General features: G+C 43.1%; 1 protein-coding gene across 2 annotated transcripts; it reads left to right on the forward strand.

The window, feature by feature from the left end:
• Positions 1-1,454: 1,454 nt before the first annotated feature.
• On the forward strand, positions 1,455-10,437 carry NRPB12 (DNA directed RNA polymerase, 7 kDa subunit). Of its 2 annotated transcripts, none has more exons than XM_087370141.1 (4): positions 1,455-1,571; positions 9,141-9,238; positions 9,712-9,804; positions 10,001-10,437. In XM_087370141.1, the coding sequence occupies exons 2-4, from the start codon at positions 9,184-9,186 to the stop codon at positions 10,021-10,023; spliced, it is 171 nt and encodes a 56-aa protein (XP_087226267.1). In that variant the 5' UTR covers positions 1,455-1,571; positions 9,141-9,183; the 3' UTR covers positions 10,024-10,437. The 2 variants fall into 2 exon arrangements, with proteins under 2 accessions (XP_087226267.1, XP_087226268.1); XM_087370142.1 differs by having other exon boundaries at positions 1,571-1,655.
• The last annotated feature ends 7,182 nt before the right edge of the window (positions 10,438-17,619 follow it).

Here is a 17,619-nt window from a genome sequence, read left to right on the forward strand (position 1 = left end):
TTCAATGCCTCATTTCTCAAAGGATTTTGGGCAAATAATGTGGTTAGTTAAAGTCCTTATCCTAAGGATTATCAGACCTTTGGCACACATTATATTATCCCATGGTCATGATGCCTTTCCACAAGATGGGCCACCCATAGCTTCTAGAAGGATATTTCTAGCAATAAATTCTTTTGTGAAATGGCCACTTACTATTCCTTCATGAGCCTCCCTTACAAGTTGGTCTCATGTGATGTTACACAACTTGGTTCCTTAGAACTTAGTCTCAGGTGATATTACACACCTTCTCAAAACTTTATCTCCACATAATACTAACTTGTTGTAAAGTAGCTTGCTATGAGTTGACATGTATGCCTATCAAAAGCCCGTATCAATGCCCATGCCAATGTCATTTCAATGCCCATGCCATGAATTAATGCAAATTCAATGCCCATGCCATGAATCAATGCAACTTCAATGTATGAATCAATGGCTTGCCACATCTTCTCTAGTGACAATGTCTAGTTCTCTATGGAATCGATTCTCCATGTTCAAAGCTCAAAAGTTATCTCCCTAAAAGAGTTTGTGTTTGGGGCTTAGAAGATCTTGTTAGATGTCAACATCTCCTAGGTGTTTCTCAAACAAAATGAGTGAAAGAGACTAAGTTATATGGCTATTTGATCACTCACATATTATCTATGCACATACATGTGTTGTTGATCCATACCTATCATAAATGGAAGAAAACAAAGGTGATAATGAACTGCATGTAACCATCAATGAGTATATTGCTTGGCCTAGAGGAGGAGATGCTTCCTTTGAACATGAAGGGAGCCTATTACACATCACTAAGTCTCAATGCTAGATACTAATGCGTTTGACAATGCACCATTTCCTAATAGGTGAAAAAAAGCACTTACCTTCCACATGTCACATGGCATTTGTTCCTTGACACCCTCCAACGAGAATGTCCTCAAGTCAAATATTTCCCATTTTAAAAATGTCCTCCTCGAGGATGTTCCCGATTTGAACTAGATGTGGAAAAACAAGATGATACAAACCACCCTACTATAAACGACATGAGGTGAAACATGATAAGAATAGATCCATCTTGTTTCTAGTGACAAAAATTCATTTCTCATCCTAAACCATCGTTAAACCACACGACATGTGCTAACATTGTGGGATGGGAAAAAGTGTGGCTTATGTTGCTCTAAATCAGCTAGGGTTTAGAGTGGCAACTCCAAACCATACTTTTCCCTTCCTAAACTAGCCCATGTGCTAAAGCCCCAACACTACACTTTTATAGAGATACCATTAACAAGTTTATTCTCTCCCAATTTGTCACATAGACATAAGTGAGCGCCATGTGGACCGCAAATTGTGATTATGAGAGAAATCCAATCACAAGGCCATGGGTGATGAGGATCAGCAACCTTACCACGGTATGGTTACATTGGCGTGTGCGCTTAACCAAGGTTAGGTGCTTGACTAGACTATTTCTTGCAGAACAAGGCAAAAGCTAGTCCTTCAAACATTGCTTGCCTACATACATTACAGCTCGCTGGGCTGATCATCGGCATTTGCTTTCGGTAAGAGTCATAACGTGATGATCATCTTTATTTGCTTTCGGTAACACTCTGATGGACGTTGCAATGGTGGACGTCGTTAAATGGGTGCGGTTGAAAGTGTTGCTTATCTTGGATTATGGATAATAATTGTGTTGGACGCTTGACCTTTTAGTGATGAAGATAATCTATGTGGATGCGTTAGCGAGTATGACGGACCTCGATGAACATGGCTGAAGAGTGCTACTCTTCTATGCACATTAGTCTTCCATTTGACCCAAAGAATGCATGTTCTAGGTGCCTTCGTCTACGCACAAGCCTCAGCGTAGGCTTAAATGCTTAATCAGCTGCCATTATTTTCAAAACCCCAAAGTCTGTTTTTCCTGATTTCATTTAAACTGCTTTTCAAACCGCGAGAATAATATAAATGGCCCAATATTTTTTTCCTGTAGCGTGGGCTAATACGTTGCCCATATTAATTGGCTTCTCTCCAAATTGGATTTGAGAGAGAGAGAGAGAGAGATTCTTTGATGAGTTTATTCATCCGTGAAGACTAAACACGAGAGCTGATAGAAAACACCGTGCCCCTTCACCTTTTATAACTATCTTGTATGAGCTGGTCGAGTGAGTTATTGTCGTGGAGACTGTTGTATGGCCCATGAAACTGAAAGCCCGATACAGAAAACCCTCTGGAGAGCCCTTCCCCTTAGCCTTTTAAAAGGGTCTATGTGAGCTGTTCAGTGCATGCATATGTCACATGCACATGTCAGACATGCTACCTATGCTACCTACCTGTTTTTACATGCATATGGGCTAAGTTGTAACCTCTCGTACTCTCAGAATGGAAGAGACCTGTTATAAGAGACCTTAACCTAGATCATGTAGTTGCGTACAAAAATACTTTATGACTCAAGGACAGTTCTGAGATCAGGAAGGCTGTCAAGATTCTGTTCCTAACAAAGCATAGCTCTGGCTCTGACGATGGAACATAGCAATGAGCAGATGGGTCGATTGTTAGCAGAGCTAGTAGTATTGTTTGATGCAGATGGGTTGATTCCTACCAGTGTTAGGAGTATTGTTACATGCTCTATCTTGTGAGATGGAGTCCTAGTCAGAACCCTGATGACAACATGGCAGCCTACATAGGTGCCACTCTCTACAGGTGACAATACATGTCAGCCCATAAGAGTGCCACACATTGGAATTTGGCATGATCTTTTATGCTCGAAAAAAAAAACGAGTGCCACACACATGGCAGCCTGCAAGTGTGCCCCAAGGGGCACATGAGGTTGCTGTGTGTCAGGGTTAGCACCTTCCTTGAGAGCTGGGGGCTATGTATATTATAAGCAGCAATCTGCCCCCTAGTTCCCTTGTGTACTTAGGTTTGTGCTCTTTGGAGGAGTAGTTTGGTGGAGCAAGGCAGCCCAAGCACACAGGAGAGTTCACCTATAGCAAGAAACCTCTTGGGCCATAGTCGCTTCTCTCCCTGATGGCTCCATCCAGCTTTGTATTTAACTTCCTGTGACCATTGCAACCCAATATCATGATGGCGTGCTACCTTTCTCACTCAGTGTTCTTTGTTTCAGGGTATGCTTCTGCTTGTTTATGCAAGTTAGGTAAGCATGAAACTACAAGTCCACACTTGTTATGGCACATTTGTAGGGTGGACTGTGTAGAGAGACAGTCATGCCTTCTCCTACGAGAGTCATGCCATCCTCTTTGCATTGTCATTATTAATTTCCATCTTTGCATCTGTCGAAGCATCTTTCACATATTAAACAACACCACCAAGAATCAACAAATGTAAGACGAATACAATTTTTATGTACAAGAGGCATACTTGCATGATTTTACTCGACCACCATGAACCTCTTATTAGCTTCTATCTTCATGCTGTGATCTTTCATCCATGTGGTAGGTTGGCAGCCTAGCACCTTCAACCTGTTGTGTATATAGATGAAGGGTGGGCTACCAGCCCGAAGTCGACACTGGAGCTAGCATGGATGAGTTCTATGTAACCTTGATAAGATTGTCTTAGTCATGTGAACAATGGAGAGTAGAGAGCAAGAGTGTGAGCAAACGTTGAAGCTGAATAACTGAATAGAATGAGTGTAGTACAAAACTGTAGTGAGGGGATTTGTCTAAGTGACAAAACCCTATCCTATCCACTAACCGTAGTTAGGGATTGGACTGTGGTTAGGAGGAAAAACCTCAAGAAGGGAAAAGTGCCCTTGGATCCCCTAATAAAAAATTAACATGCCCAAATCTGTCATGTCAAATTCAGCTTTGAACTCAGCTTTGAAATCTGTAATTATTTCCTCATTTGACCCTGTGAGCAACATGTCATCTACCAACTTAGAAGTTAGAACTTAGAACAAGTTACAAATTAGAACTTAGAAGTTAACTTAGAAGGCTGAAAGAGAGGGCTGAAAGAGGGGGCTGAAAGAGGACTGAAGGAGTGGAGTTAGAGCTTTGAAGGAGGGCTGAAGGGGAGTAGATGATGATGGAGGGCTGAAGCAGCCTGCAGGACAGAAAGGAGTGAATGGGGCTCAAGGAGGGCTGGAAAACCTTGAGGATGGAGAGAGTATGAGGCTGAAGGAGTGAAACATTGCACAAGAGGCCAAAATTGAAATCAAAACGACCAAAATCGGGCTCGTGGCAGATTTTCGTGACATTTGGAGACCCTAGACGCTTTGTTGTCTGAAACGGGTCGTTTTTGTGTCATGAAACACGTTTTAGGCTGGCTGAAACATTTCAGCCAGTTGTTTCAGGGTCCTGACGTTTCAGACCCTAAAACGTGTTTTAGGATCCAAGGTTCCCTGAAATGGTGTTTCAGGCTTGGTTGGGCTTTGAAACGCGTTTCAACGTAACTATGGCTGCAATTGATCAAAACCGTACGGTGTATGGTCACCGTATACAAAAATGCCACAAATCTGCAACTGTACGGAAACAGTCGTACGACTATACGGACCGGCAGATGACGAAGGCTGTATGGTAGTTCGCACGTGTAGTACGGTGCTGAAGCAGCAAATGTATGGATGACTGTACGGCAGTTCACACGTGCAGTATGGCGCTCTGACAGCAGGCTATACGGACGACCTGTACGGCAGTTCACACGTGCAGTATGGCGCCTTGATAGCAAGAATCCGTACGTTGTATGGAATGCTTGCGGGAGCTGCAGGTACGCAATGGCGGCGTACGGGATGCTTGCGGGAGCTACAGGTACGCAATGGCGGCGTACAGGATGCTTGCGGGAGCTACAGGTATGGATGTTAGCTTACAACATGGTTGTGATGGTGGACATGGAGTGTCTGCAGGATTTTGTGGTGGAGGTGGTGGTGGCGGTTGAGGCACTGAACCCTCATCCCCTATGTGTTGGACTGCTCACTAGTTGTCATGGTGTCCTTGCCTGATTTTGTCAGGACCATAAAACAATAGAGCTGTCCCTAAACTGACCCTCCCTATCTCAGGATAGAAAACTGAAGCTCTGATACCAATGTAGCGGTAGATAGACTATCTTCACTCTCTCTCCTACTTAATACTAACTGCAACTTCAAGATGATGCTCTCAATACACAAGTGATTCTGTGGATGTGAGTGATAGAATGAGAGGGAGAGAATGTAGTGGACCTTTGAAGAGGAAATAGATACAACTGAATAATGAATACCCAAAGGGCTGAATACAACTGTATGAAGGGGCTGAAACCCTCACTGCAAACTTGGAAAGACTAGAGTACCTAGAGGAGGTGAATCCTCACTAGATCCCTAAAGAGGCTGAGGCTAGCTTGTTGTCTGCTGCGGGAAGGCCTTGCTGCTGCTATTTTGAGGGATGAAGTGTCCAACTGTGGGATGAAGAATGAGGGCCAAAGGGTGCCCTTTTATAGCTAGGTCAGCCTGGCCAGCCTGGTCAATGTCGACCGTTGACCCTGATCGGCTGGTCAACGTAGATTGTTGACCAAGTCGGTCAAAAAGTCAACATTGACCCCCAAAAAAGATTGCGTTGACTTTTTTTGACCAAAAAAGTCAACTTTGTGTTTTTTGAGCTGCGATGATGTGGCGTTGGCTGTCTATTGACTGCGCAAGGCTGCTTGCATGGCTGCATCCTTTGTGGTAGTTGACCTGGCTGCCTGCGTTGGTACCAACTAGCATGGCCACGAGCTTGTAGATGCCCGTGACAATGAGGCCATCCTATAGTTTGCAGCTCTCTGCACCTTTCACAGATGGAGTCATTTATCTTGGGCCGATCCATTGGTGTGCATTCGATGAGTGCTTCTTATCAGCACCGTCAGTCTTTTCACCACATCAGCCACCATGCTTGGAGTTGTTTTGGGTTCACAGAGTAGTCCATAGCAGTCAGAGAGGGCAATCCTTCTCTTAATCTTTTGGTATGCAGTCCTTGCAGCGAGATGCATTTGGCAGGTATACACATCCGAGGATTCACGTTCCCATTCTGTCGTCGACGTGTTCTTATAGCCATCCGATGTGAGTTCTCATGAACCTCAGACCGTTGAGTTAGTTGTCAAGCTCGTGGAGGTATTCGAGCCCAAGTATGCCAACATGTACTAGAATGCTATGGACAGCCCACATGGGACTGTAATTGTGGTTGAGGGAAACCTAGGATGCTTGAATGGCATGATCAAAAGGCTGTGGCAGTTCCATTTCCCAGGTTTCCTACAATATCGCGCAACAAAATGTCATACGTAACCAATAAGAAAGCCACATATTGTAGCAAAAAAATGAGCATACTAGAGCCATTATGGACAGCAAGAAGAGGGCAAATCAGTGCTTTAAGTGTGGCGAGAAATGGACTCTTGAGCACAGGAAATATGCAAAATGCAAAATACTCGGACAGCCAAACTGGGACTCTTAAGGGCAGGAAAGTATGCAAAATGCAAAATATTGGGATAGCCAAACTGAGCAAGCATAATCATTAAGCTCTCCAATGATGAGGAGGAGTTAGGGCTATCATGAGATCAGAAAGGGGTGATGAGCTTGTATGAGTTCAAGGTGATGCCATATGCACCAGCCACCTTTCAGTCACTTATGACCAGAACATTGCAGCCACTTCTCTTCCGGTATGTGCTGGTTTGACATCCTTGTTTACAGCAAGAGCAAATAGGAGCACATTGAGCATGTCAAACAAGTGCTGGAAATAAGAGCACATTGAGGTTGCATCAGCTTTATGCAAACACCAGCAGAATGTACCTTTATGGTGAAAGAGGTTGAATACTTGGGGCACATTGTGAGCAGAGATGAGATCCCAGTGGACCCCGCAAAGGTGAAAAGCATGAGGGAATGGGCACAGCCACTAAAACCCACCTAGTTTAGAGGTTTTTTGGGTCTTGCTTCCTTTGACAAGCGATTTATTTGAAAACTTGCCAAGAGGTCAGATCCTCTTACGGACCTCTTGAGGAAGGATGCTTTTTTTGTGGTCAAAAGAAGCGCAGCTCAGTTTTGAAGGCCTGAAATTTGCCTTGACTCACTCATTTGTGTTGGTATGCCCTGACTTCTCAAGGCCATTCATTGTGGCTGTTCTACAACAAGAGCATGGTGTAATAGCCAGAAAATTTGATGCCAAAGAGCTCAACTATTATGTTTATGATCAGAAAATGTTGGCCATCCTACACGCCTTCAGGCAAAACTGATCATAGGACACTCAAATTTTTCCTCATGCAGCCCAACTAGTCTGCCAAGCAAAAGAGATGGTTGGCTTCAGTGCAGTCCTATGATTTTGACATTGAGTACAGGAAGGGGATTGGATACATGGCATTCAAGAAGAGTGCATGCAGAATTCAAAGGCAGCAACTATCTTTTTAGAATTGCAAGAGCCCTCATGCGAAGATCTTGACTTTTAATTGGATAATGGGTGAAGGGTCTCAAGAGGACTTGAATACCACCATATCATATCTTATCTATCTTCCCCACCTCTCTCTCTCTCTCTCTCTCTCTCTCTCTCTCTCTCTCTCCCCACCACCCCATCTCCCTCCTTCTCCCCCTTCCTCTCTCTCCCTTCTGCTCTTCTATCCCCTTTCTCTAATCTGCCCCTGCCCCCTTATCTACACAGTGAGGCTACACTCTTTGTTTTGGCAACAAGACGACCTAAACTCCTAGGACATAAGGACTTTATATACACAACTCTTTGACATTCGCAGTGGGTACTACCCACCGCATGTACACAATCAGTCATACTACCCATCAGAAGGGTAGGTGCCATCAGTCCTGACACTCCTGACATTGTGGATCTGCTGTGCATTGGCACCTTTGGTGTTCGCCGGATCATTTGACAATTGCGGCCCCCGCCGTCTCTCCTTCGCCTTTAGTATAGACTATGTTGACTGGTGGGAAGGAGCTGCTTCCCACTTTGCCTTGCCATTCACCTGTATGCTTCTCTGTCGGCCGTTTGCTCCCTTTGTCCAGGGCATTCATTCTTTGCCTTAGTTGAATCCCCGATGCATAGATTTTGGTGTGATGTTTTTGATATAGCATTACACTTCGCTTCAAATTTTGCATCTTATAGCGTGTATGGCTTATCGTAGGGCTTTTGGTTGCCTAATACCGTCCAATATCTAGGATGTGGAGCTTCTACAACCTTTCTATCATGTCATTTAGGAATTTTAGGCTGCTTCTCTGCCTCCAATGCATTGCCATGTTGCTGCCCCCCTTGCTTGTATCTACGCGCATATTTGCTGAAAAATTCAGAGCTTGGCATCTCACTCACGGCTCGATGGTTTGAAGATCATTTGCCCTCACATCATAAGCCAAATGAGGGTGTGATCTTTGGATAAAGCAGAGCAGTTTCCCTCCCTGAATGTCATGCACAAAGTGGAAGAGTCTCGATAACTACTATATATACTTCTGGACCATGCCAGTTTGGGATAATGCATAAAAAATCAACCAATATCAAGGATAAGCGGGGACAAAAGGAGTCACCCTGAGGTTTTGAATCGATCTTGTGGGTAGGTTTGTTTGGTGAATCCCACATGTAGTGCACAGCACTTTGGTCCAATGAGTGGCCACTGCAGAATGGGAGAAAAGTGTCAGCATTGGTCAGAAGTCTTCACCCCACTTTTGACAACCACGAAGGGCCAGGAAGGTGGGGCCTATAAAAGGGCCATTCCTTATATTATTTGAAGCATCAAGAAAGTGCTCAGCAGCTAGCAAAGAAAACGAGACACCAGCCTGAATTAGCTTGGAAAGGTAGCACACAGTCCAAGGCAAATCTGGACAGCGCTTTTCCGGTGGTGGCCATCAGCCCACATTTGAAGAAGCCATAGCAGCCATATGTGGGCTGCCTATGGAACAGGTCAGGATTTCCATGGGGCTCATCAGTTGTAGTGTGTTTGGGGTCACACCAAGTCCTTATTGTAAACTAAAACTGGACACTAAGGCAATGTGGTGTCGTCTTTTTGATACTTAAAAGTTGTATGCAGGCCTTCTGCTGCCAGTAAGGGATTATTGCTGTTGTTTTATGAAGTGCACGTCATTTGGGGATCTTAAGAATGAACTCTAGCATAACTATTTTGCGAGTTCCTTGTTTGTATTTCTTGCAGCTCTTTCTCAATTTGGTACTGCCTTTTGCTTTTTAATTGTACAGGCATTGCTGGGTAACTTTGATTATTGGAGTTGTAAGTCAAATCATGGATGGAGGAATGGCACAACCTGCTCCTGAACCTGTGTCTTATCTGTGTGGAGGTGATCAGTTCTTGTATTTTGTTCCATAAAGGTCATCTGTAGCACAATGATTATTTTTAGGGATAACATGGAATGCATATATGTGTGAATATGGACACCTTTGGGTGCCAGCAGTGTGCACAAGTACATGCTCACAATCTGACATTTTGAGGAAGAAAACCTATATCTCCTTCAAGACCTCATTGCTTGATTGTTTATTTTAAAATGATGCGTAAGGAAAGTTTTTCTGCAGAGAAATTCTTCTGTTAGATGTAGAAGTAAGCATTTTGCTGAACAACCATTGAATGCGGTGCATGGATGCACACAAATTGTAACCGTGAAGGAAGCAAAGAACATTCTACCTTTTCTCATGTTTAAGTTTCTTGACCATAAGCCATTGCTTCATTTGTTATGTTCTTCCAGGAACAATAAGTATTTGGAAGACATTATATGGCAGGCTATTAATATACTAAATCTGGAACATATTTATGCAGATTGTGGAGCAGATAATGCATTGAAGCCAGGAGATGTTATACAATGTCGTGAATGTGGTTATCGTATTCTTTATAAGAAGCGTACACGTCGAAGTAAGTGAGGTTCATATTTATTCCTGAATTCTTACTCTGGATTTTTAGTTGTAGACCTGTTGAGTTTTTGTGCTGTTCCATTTTAGTTGTACACAATATGGGCATGAATGCAATACTGGTTGAAGTTCTTAGAAATTTTAAGAACTCACACCACAGTAATATTGAAGCTCCATATATTGCCTGTTTATTCGTACAGTTGTCCAATATGAAGCACGGTAGCACCTGCAAGGCAAGAAAAGTTTTGGGTAAAGCTGTTTATGTAGATGTCCACAGGGATGCGGATTGCACATACTAATAATGGTATTTGCGATGGACGGTGTTGCAAAGAATCTCTACTTCCACTCAGATCTGATGGCAAATACATCTGCCTCTGAATTCGGGCTATATAACTAGTATTGAATTTCACGTGTCCTTTTACACGCTACTTTGGCATGGTTTTCTTTTTTTGGGTTCCCATTTTTGTGCGCACACTCTGTAAGTTCTAATATACTTCGGTTTATAATGTCTCATACTATTTTGTACCTCCGTAATGTGCTACCTAGATTTCAACCTTGGTGTAAAATTTTTCCTTTTCGTTGGAAACAGGTGTAAGGATACAAGACCTCCGGAGTAAACGTTGTTAATTTTTGGGAATTTTCATGATCTTTGGAGATTTTCAAGAGATGTAATGGAGAAAGTGGGTCCTATAATAGCATTTAGTATTCTAGCCAGCCGAACAGCTGGGCGACACTTCTCTCTTCTCCTCTCCTCCCCTCCCTCCCTCCATTCATAGCCCAACTCTCCGTTCCCCTCCCCACGTGCCGTGGCTGCTGTTGTTTATGCTTCTTTCAGAACCCAAAGTGTCTGAGAGGGGTTGATTGGTTTTGTTTGTTTTGGCAATTGAGCTCCCTTCGCGTCCCAGATGATAGAGCCCTTATACTAAAATTGCTTGCAGATTCATGAAGTGCTGGAATTGCAAAATGCCTCACAGATGTTTAGTTTTCAGGGTCCAGTTTTGATGCTGCACCCCTTTCCTATATAAAAGAATGAATCTGGATAATTTTCTACCTGTCCCACAATGGCTAGAAACGTCACTCGTATGCGTAGGACAATTGGGCTGACATGTTCATGGGAGGCCTGTAGAAGAGGCTCGTCATTGTTTATAGATGGGGCTCGTCCATGTCTGCTCGTTAATCACAACGAGTCCAAGGAAGAGAGGAGACACCATTACAAGGTAACCAATCACAGGTGGCTCCTGCTATTACTCTAGACATTATGGAAAGGCTAAATGAAAATATGAAGAACCTTTCAATCAATCTGGCTTAAAGGATAGGACCTAGGGATACAGAGCCGATGGAAAGTGCAGGAAGGGGCCGAGGAACTAATACTCTCGGTAGAGGACAAGGATGGTTACAATGCTGGAACTGTGGAGAAGTGGGACATGGCATGTGCTATTGTCCCTGGCCAAGAATGGAACCAGGTCAAGGTATGCCTATTTTTCCTCAAAATATGGCACATAATCCTCAAATCTTATCTAGAAGCAATCCACAGGTACAAGCAAATCCTTGGATAAGAGCAGATGCCTTGTAAATGTATATATATATATATATGCGTGTGTATATGTATATGTGTATATATATGTGTGTGTGTGTGTCTTGTGTGGTTGTGGTTGGTGTTTCGAGTCATCTATTCCTGCCTAGTCCTTGTTTTTAGCTAGCAAGCAATAGTTGGTACGTGAGAATTCAAAATCATTCTCATAGTTTGGCGATCCAGCTGGGGAGGGACTGCAAGCATGTCATTTGTAAGCTGCAACATGGCGCACAAGTACATGTCTACGTATTTGGGCATTCCATTGTTTTTTGGTGAGGAAGGGGAATATGGTCAGATCTTCTTGGAAAACGTGACTACCTTTTGTGTTATCAACAATAAGGATACGCCGGCAGAAATGAGGACAATTCTTGTACTAGGTCTTCAAAAGGAAGCAAGGGAGTGGTACGATGGCTTGGATGCAGAAACAAAAAATAGTCCAGAATTATGAGGATGCTACCATCCTTTGGCAAAAGCTCTTGGATTTAAAACAAAGGAAGCTTGAAGAATATGTAGAGTACAAGACTAATTTTCTTAAAAGATGGGAAAGATGGTTACGAGCTCTAACCAATCCGGGAGATGGTAGTATATTTTCTTAAAAAAGACAGGTTTATAGCGGGACTACATCCTGGGTTGAAGGCAAAGGTGGAGGAGTTGGAACCAGTAACTTTTGAGCAAGTGGAAGATAGGTCGTCCTATAAGGCAAGGAAGTATAAGCATCGGAAGAACTTGCAAGGAGACAACCCCTATAAAGGGAGGAGAATTAGAAGTCCAAGGAAGAGAGGAGCCACCATTACAAGGTAACCAATCACACAGGTGGCTCCTGCTATTACTCTAGAAATTATGGAAAGGCTAAATGAAAATATGAAGAGCCTTTCAATCAATCTGGCTCAAAGGATAGGACCTAGGGATACAGAGCCGATGGAAAGTGCAGGAAGGGGCCGAGGAACTAATAGTCTCGGTAGAGGACGAGGACGGTTACAATGCTGGAACTGTGGAGAAGTGGGACATGGCATGTGCAACTATTCCTAGCCACCCTCTATGCAGAAGCCTCTGCACAGCCCGTCCCCATCCGTACCTTTCTTACTTGCCCCTTCCTTTGCCCCTGTGCAGGCTGTACCTGTTGTACGGTCATCCGTACAGGTTCCTTTACCCGTCCTTTTTCCTTCTTCTGTACCTGCTCCCATGTCTGTACAGCCAGATTCCGTATCAAATTCGTCTTCCCCTTTGTCTCTGCAGCCTTTTGCTGTTCTCACGCCGGGTCTGGTACAGTCTTTTCCTGATGTCTCTTCCTCCCCTCTTCCTGCTGCTCCGACAGATGACTCTTTCGTTTTCTCTGCTTCAGCCCCCCCTTCTGCCTCTGCTCCTCTTGCACGTGTCTTCTTTCGGCGGAAGCGTGGTGGTTTGCCTCCTTCCACCTTGGTTAAATTGGCAAAGTTGGATATCGCGGATGGTCCTTCGTCTTCCCTTCAACTGGACCTTCTTCGCCAGATGTGTTTTGCTTCTGTCACAGATGTTCCTTCATCGAGTTCACAGCTTGTTTGTTCTTTGGACTCTGCCCTTCTGGTTTCCGGTCTTCGACAGGCTCAACAATTTGGGGTCTGTCTTTACTTTATGGGCAGGGTTTTATCTGCAGCTCAACTTCGTCATTAGGCTGAAGTTGCAGTGGGTCAGGATTGCCTTTCCTCTTTTGTCTTTCTGGGCAAAGGTTTTTATTATGCCCACTGCTCTTCGACTGATGTGGTGGAGTGACTTGTCAGTTGTGTTGGTATTCATGGGGCTGATTTCTTTGCTTATGTGATGCCCTGGGATCCACTGTCCGGTCTGGATTACCCTCAAAGCGTTGTCGTTGCCTCTTCTTCAGCATCTTCCTACTCTGATAGTTTTTTTGGGGAGGCCTCTACATGTTTCGAGACAAGAGTTTTTGCAGGCTACTCGGGATGTTCGCCTTTGTATTTTATGGGATATGATGCAGCCCGTGCCCTCTACTCTGGATCTTGATTTGGGATTTGCTCATCCGATGCGCATCAGGCTGCATTTTGCCTCTTTTCCTACATCATGTTATCGGTGTCGACAGGTTGGTCATCTTGCACCTGCTTGCCCTTTGGCTTCATGACCACTCCTTTTGCTCCTTCTTTAACAGTAAAGTTTACTCTTCCTTCTTCTCCGGTTTCTGCTAAGGCTTTACTGGATAAGCCTTCTTTTACTGCTCCGAAGCATTATTGGAGGAAGATAGAAAAATCACAGGTTAATCTTTCTCTTACTGAAGAAGTTTAGGATCCGACTCCCATTGAGCATCATCAACCTCCTTCTTCTCTCTAGATATGGATGTGCGCCTTGCAGAGGGGATCATACAGGATGCTGCATATGCTCTTTCTCAGGTTGATCCTCAAAGTGAAGCTAAAATGCCGAGTCTTGCTTTATCAGATGCAGCTCTTTCGTCGGAGGATACAGATGTTGATCTAGCTCCTTTACCTCTGATGCCTGTGCCAGAGTCTTCTTTTGTTCGGGATGCAGAAGTGCCTTTTTTACTGGAATCTTTTCATCCCATGTTACAACAGGTTTTTGACCCTGTGATTCAGAAATTTTCGGTAACCACAGCCTATACCAAGAAGAATCACAAGGCAAAAAACAGCTAGTTTTTATTGATGGTGTGGTTTCATCACTGCATTAGTTTTTACAGAGCAATAATTTGAAGCTAGAGGATGTTGTGTTTGATTCTCCTCCAGCTTGATATGTAACTTTTTACTTAGCTTCCTCATGACTCTTGCTTTGAGGCTTTACTTGTAAATTTTTTTCTTGTACTTATTGGTGGGTTTTTATCTCTTTTTGAGGTTTCCCACATAGAAATATAAGATTTGACTTTTAAAAAAGAAAGAAGTGAGTGTATGTTTATCCTTCAGAGCTATACATGCATATGTGGACTCTTCTTTGGCGAGTATTGCAGCGTGGCATATTTGGAGATCCAAATGCATTTAGGCATTGGATGGGTCCCAGGTCCACCCCTCTCATATTCTAGTATATGGATAGACACTATACAACAATGATAGCCATTTGAGTGACCATGCAGGGGTCCTCACATGCAGCCTCTACTAGGAGAGCTTTATCTTTGAGACTACTACAGGGTTGAGATTGCATTTTTAGCCTCAACCTTGGTTATTTTTGACCTCCTTATGATGAGTGTCTTCTCTTGCAACATTGTATGATGTATTTCTGCCTTGAGCTTTTGCTCTCTTGGGTTTTAGTAATACCTACTAATAGAAGTTTTTTTCTTCTTAAAAAAAAACATAAACTATGCACTCATAACCTATAACAATAAAGTGAAGAAATAGAAAGAAGATGAAGAGCATACCATATCATATACAAATAGTGAGTTGTGCCACTATAAGATTTTCAAGATGTTTGAGTTGACTATGGAGTTATATGGGCATATGATTGCAAAGTCAAAAAAGAAGCATGGGTTTTTTGGGCAAGGAAAATCTGCCTTTTGGTTTTTTACCTCCTAATTCTCAAGCATTAATGTTCACACACTTCCAAGTCAAGTGAAGCAACCCCCTCCTCCATGTTCTTATCATACCCCATTGTGGAACCTTTTTTCTCTCTCCACCTCCCTCCTCCATCCCTCCCTACCTTCTTCCCTGCAATGCTCTTCCACCTCTATCCCTCCCTTCTCTTATATAAGCCACTTCTTGGTAGCTAGTGAAATAGACCCCTCCTAGCAACTAATAGATGGTCTCCGTAGCAAGGATAAGACTTTTGACACTATCGAAACACCTTGGCCATGAAAAACATTGCAGAGGTAGCAGCTTGTGTCAACCAGGAGCGGCAAGTAGAATGCAACAATAAGCAGCTCATGAAGAGTACACATAGCAAGAACAGAGACATGGGAAAAGAGCAACCTAGAGCTTTGATACCATGTAGAAAGCTAGAAGGAGAGGGGTGGGTTTACATTGACTATCAAATCAAGGTTTCTTATGATCCACAGAAAGGACACAAGGTACCACCTATCTTATAGGCTCCCAAGCGTCCATCACGCAATCCAAATCCTATCCATGATCCACATAAACCAATCATGTTGATGTAGATCTACACTCGTCTAGTCACCTTGATGTGCAAATCTCAACGATCATGTGTCACTTAATCGAAGGGTAGGGGAATGGAGGTGGGTCAATAATCGAGCTAGATTTAGGGTATAAGGAGGATTTTCTTCTTTAATCAAGTAGTGGAGTCTTGCCTTATGCTTATATGCTATGGTCTTATCAATGACAAAAACCTCTGGAACCACTTGTTGGGATCTTCCTAAGCCTTCATTCTTGTCTCTAAGTACCAAGGATGACTTTTCAAGGACCTCAAATTTTGTATGTTTGTGGGATTAAATTTGAGGTGTTTCACTTGTTGGTCAAGAGAAAGTAGAATCTTCATTTGATTATTTTCAAATGTGTAAATAAAGAAAACCAAACTCTTGCCTAGAATAATGCTATGTCTAAGTTATATGCGTGAAGTAGATGACTTGTATAGGTTGCAAGCTTATGAGTTGTTGCTGTTGGTAGTGTAGACTAGTTTGTTTTGCATGCTTCTTTGGAGTTGGAGATCAAATATTACGTAATGAAACATGTACACTCTTGTAAGAAGGTCTTTCCCAATTTGCTTTTAGTATCTTTGTTATGCTTTTGTCTTTTGAATTATGTGAGAACATTTGCCTTTAATTGCTTTTTTTTTTTGCATGAATTTTATGTTGGTTGTGTTGGCTTAAGTTGCTAATTTGCATTTTCTACTCTAACTAGTAAAGAGTCTACATATATAGACAACTCTAACCCCACATACAACACCAACAATCTCTAAGGGATTCAAATACTTGAAACGGTTACCTAGATGGAAAAATGTTATCCTTGACCACTTGAGTGCCTATTGTTCAAGCATAACTTTGTTGTTGTTTCTTCCCTTCTGAGGGGAAGGGTTGATTGGGGGGAGGGAGGAAGGGGGGAGGGGGGGAGGGAGGAGGCTGAGGCTTGAGGCCATTGTTTAACATATGCTCAAGGCACATCCACATGCCCCTTGCGATGTTGCACACTTGGATGTGTTTTAACAATTATGGCACTTGATTAGAGGCACAATAGTAAGCTTGAGATGTATCTCGAGCATTGTTGATTTTTGTGTTATTTCATGTTAGTTGAAATCTTATTGACCAGTTTGAGATTTTTGAAAATCTTTTAGTGTTTAAAAAGGGAAAAACAAATGTTGTTTACGAATGCGCTAGTCAAAATTATTTGTTGGGATGTTGGTCAAATCTCAGGGTTGCATAGTAGCCTTCACCACAAATGTTACCACAAGAACAAGGAACCGAGTAGCCCCCTTTGATAGTTAACACATGTCAAGATTATTTTATTTCAAAGAACGTTAGTGTAAAAAAAGCTATGGAGTCATAGATTGTTTGGCGAGGAATTCAAGAGGATCTCATTTTGCAAAAAATAGCCATCCATTTCGAGTGTTACATGTGACTGTCACATTTTGAAAACCTTGAGGGCTTGTACGCACCAAGGAGCGCCTACCCATTGTTAATGTGAGGAGCCAATGGGGATGTTTAATTAGGGTGGATTGGCGCACCCCCCTTTTACACATAGATGACCTATAGGAGACTCCAAAATGTGAGTCAACTACCACCTCGTGCCTGTGTTTTGGCTCTGTGCTTGGGCAGGGCGATGTCACCCACTTCTATAGCCAATGTAGTATTATAGTGATGGGGTAGTCAACACATGTTGCTACACCAGGGCAATTCAATGCAAATGCCTATGCCCAATGCTTGAAGAAGAATGCCTACACACAACGGGAGCCTTATGTACAAAGCCTACACCCAAACTTACCCATCCAAGGCAGTGTTTGCCTGCCCTTAACTTGGGCATGGTATGAGTGGTGATGAGAAGTGTGCATGCGCCCTGAGTGGGAGCTAATATTCCACACCTCATGTGGGACCATGCTAGGGTAGAAAGACCTTTACACACCATTTCTCACCCATGTGCACATAGGTGATTCGTTGCACAAAATGGGGGGCACTTTTGAGCTTGGGTAGCCTCAATCCCTTGCCCATCCCCATCCATGCGTACTTTGGGTAGGCAAATGGAGATCTCACGAATAGGAAGCATCAACAAGCTATCCATCATGCTTCCCTGTCATTATTACTTCTATTAAGTGATAATGCTATCCATTTGTTGTGTAAGGGTGTTTACATACTTATGCCCACCCCTGCAAGAG

Source organism: Dipteris shenzhenensis, chromosome 31, assembly GCF_047967505.1.
Source record: "Dipteris shenzhenensis isolate YYH24624 ecotype China chromosome 31, Dip_SZ_1.0, whole genome shotgun sequence".
NCBI lineage: Eukaryota > Viridiplantae > Streptophyta > Polypodiopsida > Gleicheniales > Dipteridaceae > Dipteris > Dipteris shenzhenensis.

Excerpts from the sequence above, each read along its gene's own strand:
- NRPB12 (XM_087370141.1), top strand. The coding sequence starts at position 9,184 with ATGGATGGAGGAATGGCACAACCTGCTCCTGAACCTGTGTCTTATCTG. Across the intron at positions 9,239-9,711 it reads TGTGTCTTATCTGTGTGGAG|ATTGTGGAGCAGATAATGCA; the intron begins GTGATCAGTTCT and ends ATATTTATGCAG. Across the intron at positions 9,805-10,000 it reads TAAGAAGCGTACACGTCGAA|TTGTCCAATATGAAGCACGG; the intron begins GTAAGTGAGGTT and ends TTATTCGTACAG.